Source organism: Stegastes partitus, unplaced genomic scaffold (assembly GCF_000690725.1).
Source record: "Stegastes partitus isolate 25-593 unplaced genomic scaffold, Stegastes_partitus-1.0.2 Scaffold3914, whole genome shotgun sequence".
Taxonomy (NCBI): Eukaryota; Metazoa; Chordata; class Actinopteri; family Pomacentridae; genus Stegastes; species Stegastes partitus.
This window is the reverse complement of record NW_007581645.1, coordinates 1-3,416: the sequence shown is the minus strand read 5'-3', so window position 1 is coordinate 3,416 and position 3,416 is coordinate 1. Positions and strand designations below refer to the sequence as shown.

The 3,416-nt window shown below is 48.7% G+C and overlaps 1 protein-coding gene across 1 annotated transcript; it reads left to right on the top strand.

The window, feature by feature from the left end:
• Window positions 1-557: 557 nt before the first annotated feature.
• Window positions 558-3,224, top strand: LOC103376340 (receptor-type tyrosine-protein phosphatase-like N; the record flags this gene model as incomplete). Its single annotated transcript, XM_008306713.1, has 9 exons — window positions 558-914; window positions 1,079-1,226; window positions 1,324-1,397; window positions 1,559-1,636; window positions 1,746-1,865; window positions 1,968-2,134; window positions 2,870-2,923; window positions 3,005-3,069; window positions 3,151-3,224. Coding segments are annotated over exons 1-9 (1,137 nt in total), but the record flags the coding sequence as incomplete, so codon positions are not given.
• Window positions 3,225-3,416: the final 192 nt, after the last annotated feature.

Below are 3,416 nucleotides of genomic sequence, written 5' to 3'. Positions count from 1 at the left end.
ATGTCATCATCTGTTCATTGTATCAACATTTCCTGAAAAGTTCATGAAAATCTGTTCAAGTTGTCTTGCTAACAAACAAACAAACAAACAAACAGATAAACAGATAAACGCCGGCCGAAACACAACCTCCTTGGCGGAGGTAATAATAGATTAATGATGAGCTCTAAAAGTTAAAAACAGTTGAAATAAATATGTTGTTTTCAAACTAATTAATTATCATGAAGTAACTAAAAGTCATACATACAGATGTAATATGGATAATTTATATAAAAGACCACATTTTAGATGAAACTGTGAATAAATATGGTAGAATGGTTAAAATAGTTGTTAAAAAAAGTAGTAATTTATCTTTATATAGGTGATAATGTTAATCAACATTCAGATTAAAATAATCAATCAGTCTGGATGTCACAGCAGACCAGAAGGTTCAAAATAAACATTTATTCACACAGTGACAAGCAGTGAATTGTTCTCCCAAAACAATCATTTGAAAGCTGACAAACTTGATGAGTACAGTAGAGAAATTCACAATAAAAGCACGTAGACGATGACTTGAAATGAAAACCAAAGACACAAGCGGTGTAACGTGTTCCTGCCCGGCTCACCAGGACCTGTGTCGCCAGCACATGGCCTCCAAAGGCGCCTTCGGGCGGCTGGAGGCTGCAGCTCTGGGCGCCGTGGGGGGAGCGAGCGGAGGTGGAGGAGGGAGCGGGGGCGCCGGAGGAGGAGCAGGAGGCGCTGGAGGAGCGACGGGAGGAGCAGCAGGAGGAGGAGCCGACTCCAGGGTCAGCAGCGTCTCGTCCCAGTTCAGCGACGGAGCTCAGCCCAGTCCCAGCTCCCACAGCAGCACCCCGTCCTGGTGCGAGGAGCCGGCTCAGGCCAACATGGACATCTCCACCGGACACATGATCCTGGTCAGTGCCTGGACCGGAGCATGATGGCTGATCCAACCCCAGAGTAGCTCAAACCGAGATGTTCTGTCTTTGTTCGCTGCGTAGATGCTTGAATACAAGATAACACCAGATAGGAGATGTTGTTCTTTTTGAAACCTGGGTGATAACGAGCTCTGTTTCTGAAGGCCTACATGGAGGACCACCTGAGGAACAAGGACCGTCTGATGAAGGAGTGGGAGGCTCTGTGCTCCTACCAGGCCGAGCCCAGCGCCGTGTCCGTGGCCCAGAGCGACGCCAACGCCAAGAAGAACCGCTGCCCCGACTCGGTGCCCTGTGAGTTCAACCTCATCCAGCTTTATGCTTTATGGAGAGTTTCAGGGTAGTTTATGAAACTGGGATTTAAATGTTGAATGTCACCGTTGTCCTGCAGACGACCACTCGCGGGTGAAGCTGAAGGCGGAGATCAACCCGTCTCGGTCGGACTACATCAACGCCAGCACCATCGTACGTCTGAGGAACGCTGTCTGTCTCAGTTCATCCTGAATGTCCTGCTAAACAGAGTTAAAGCAACACTCCAGGATGTGTTTGACAGAACAGAAGCTCTCCTAGCAGCATGCTGTAGCTCCAGTAAATCCACATTTAGTGATTCTTTTCCATGTCTGCAGATCGAACACGACCCCCGGATGCCGGCCTACATCGCCACCCAGGGCCCCTTGTCACACACCATCTCCGACTTCTGGCAGGTACAAACAGGAAACTATGATCTCAAACCGTCTTTTTTAAAATATGAATCCTGAGGAAAGTGTTTCAACAGGACGAGCTTCAGATTAAATGAGTGTGTGCTGCTTGCAGATGGTTTGGGAGAACGGCTGCACCGTCATCGTGATGATGACGGCTCTGGTGGAGGACGGAGAGAAGCAGTGCGACCGCTACTGGCCCGACGAAGGCTCGTCCCTCTATCACATCTACGAGGTGAGCACGCCCCTGTGTGTGTGTGTGTGTGTGTGTGTGTGTGTGTGTGTTTGGACTGGCGTGTTGGTTCAGACATGTGTGATCAGCGTGTCGCGTTCGCAGGTGAACTTGGTGTCGGAGCACATCTGGTGCAACGACTTCCTGGTGCGCAGCTTCTACCTGAAGAACGTCCAGACGCAGGAGACCAGGACCCTCACTCAGTTCCACTTCCTCAGCTGGCCGGCTCAGGGCATCCCCACCTCCACGCGCCCCCTGCTGGACTTCCGCAGGTACTGCAGCTGCTGCAGGTCCACATGCTGCGGGGGCATCTCCTGTCATTAGAAAGAGGTGGAAAAAAGTTCAATGCTAAATGCACATAAGCTGAAATATATCAAACCCAGTGAGAAGTGTCCATCAAGGACCCCGAGACACTTCCATGTCCACTTCCACTTACAAGTGTTGAGCTGTGTAAGTCTTGTTCCACCATATTCTAATAATATGAGATGCACCAGATGTTTACTTTCTTCTGTCTTCGGCCCAGATGTAGACAGCAGATTAAAGCCAGTAACCTTCCATACCCTCCCCCCTCTCCTACCTGTTCCCCTGTGTCCTAACCCCCCTCCCCACCCTGTGCGATGGAGGTGGTTTAGTTTTTCAACATATCAGTCTGTGTCATTCTTGTGGTTTGCAGCTAGTAGTCTGGGTCCAGTTGCATAGTCACAAAAATGATCATGGACTGATGTGGCTGCAGCAGGAGGTCCATTGCCCCGAAAACCTCCCCCTTTACCCCCCACATCTATCTATCTATCTATCTATCTATCTATCTATCTATCTATCTATCTATCTTGGTTCTTTCATAGATTTAAATTATTAGCAGTCTGCAGTAAAACACACTTAAAAAGAAAGATATAATTTGTATAATCTATGAAAGAGCCTAAAGTCATGCCTAAGAATTGAAGAAATTGATAGACGGTTTTTCTTTAGTCGTCTGTTAACCACCAATCATTGTCGTTTTCTGTCCTCAGGAAGGTGAATAAATGCTACCGAGGACGGTCCTGCCCCATCATCGTCCACTGCAGGTAAGGAACTGAAGCGTCTCGTCGCAGTCTGCTCAGTGTGATTCGGGGATGTCGGGTAAAGGTTGTCTTGTGTTTCCACAGCGACGGAACAGGTCGGACCGGGACCTACATCCTGATCGACATGGTCCTGAACCGCATGGCTAAAGGTCAGCTCCACATGTCAGTCTGTTTGTTTCGTGGTTATTCTGCTCCTGTGATCCACTTTTAATCAGCCTGTTTCCTCTCAGGTGTGAAGGAGATCGACATCGCCGCGACGCTGGAGCACGTCAGAGACCAGAGACCTGGGATGGTCCGCACCAAGGTACCACTTCTTAGAGTCTTAATTAGTGTACAAAAAAATAAATATCCCCCCTGAACCCCACCGCAACAGGTGGGATTCGAACTCAGATCACAGCTGCGACAATCCCCAGACACTTGGAAGTGGTCTTAGTCTGACAGCCTGTAAGAAGAACCACCTGTTTGAGTGGAACCTGAGAGTCTCCACACCTGACCA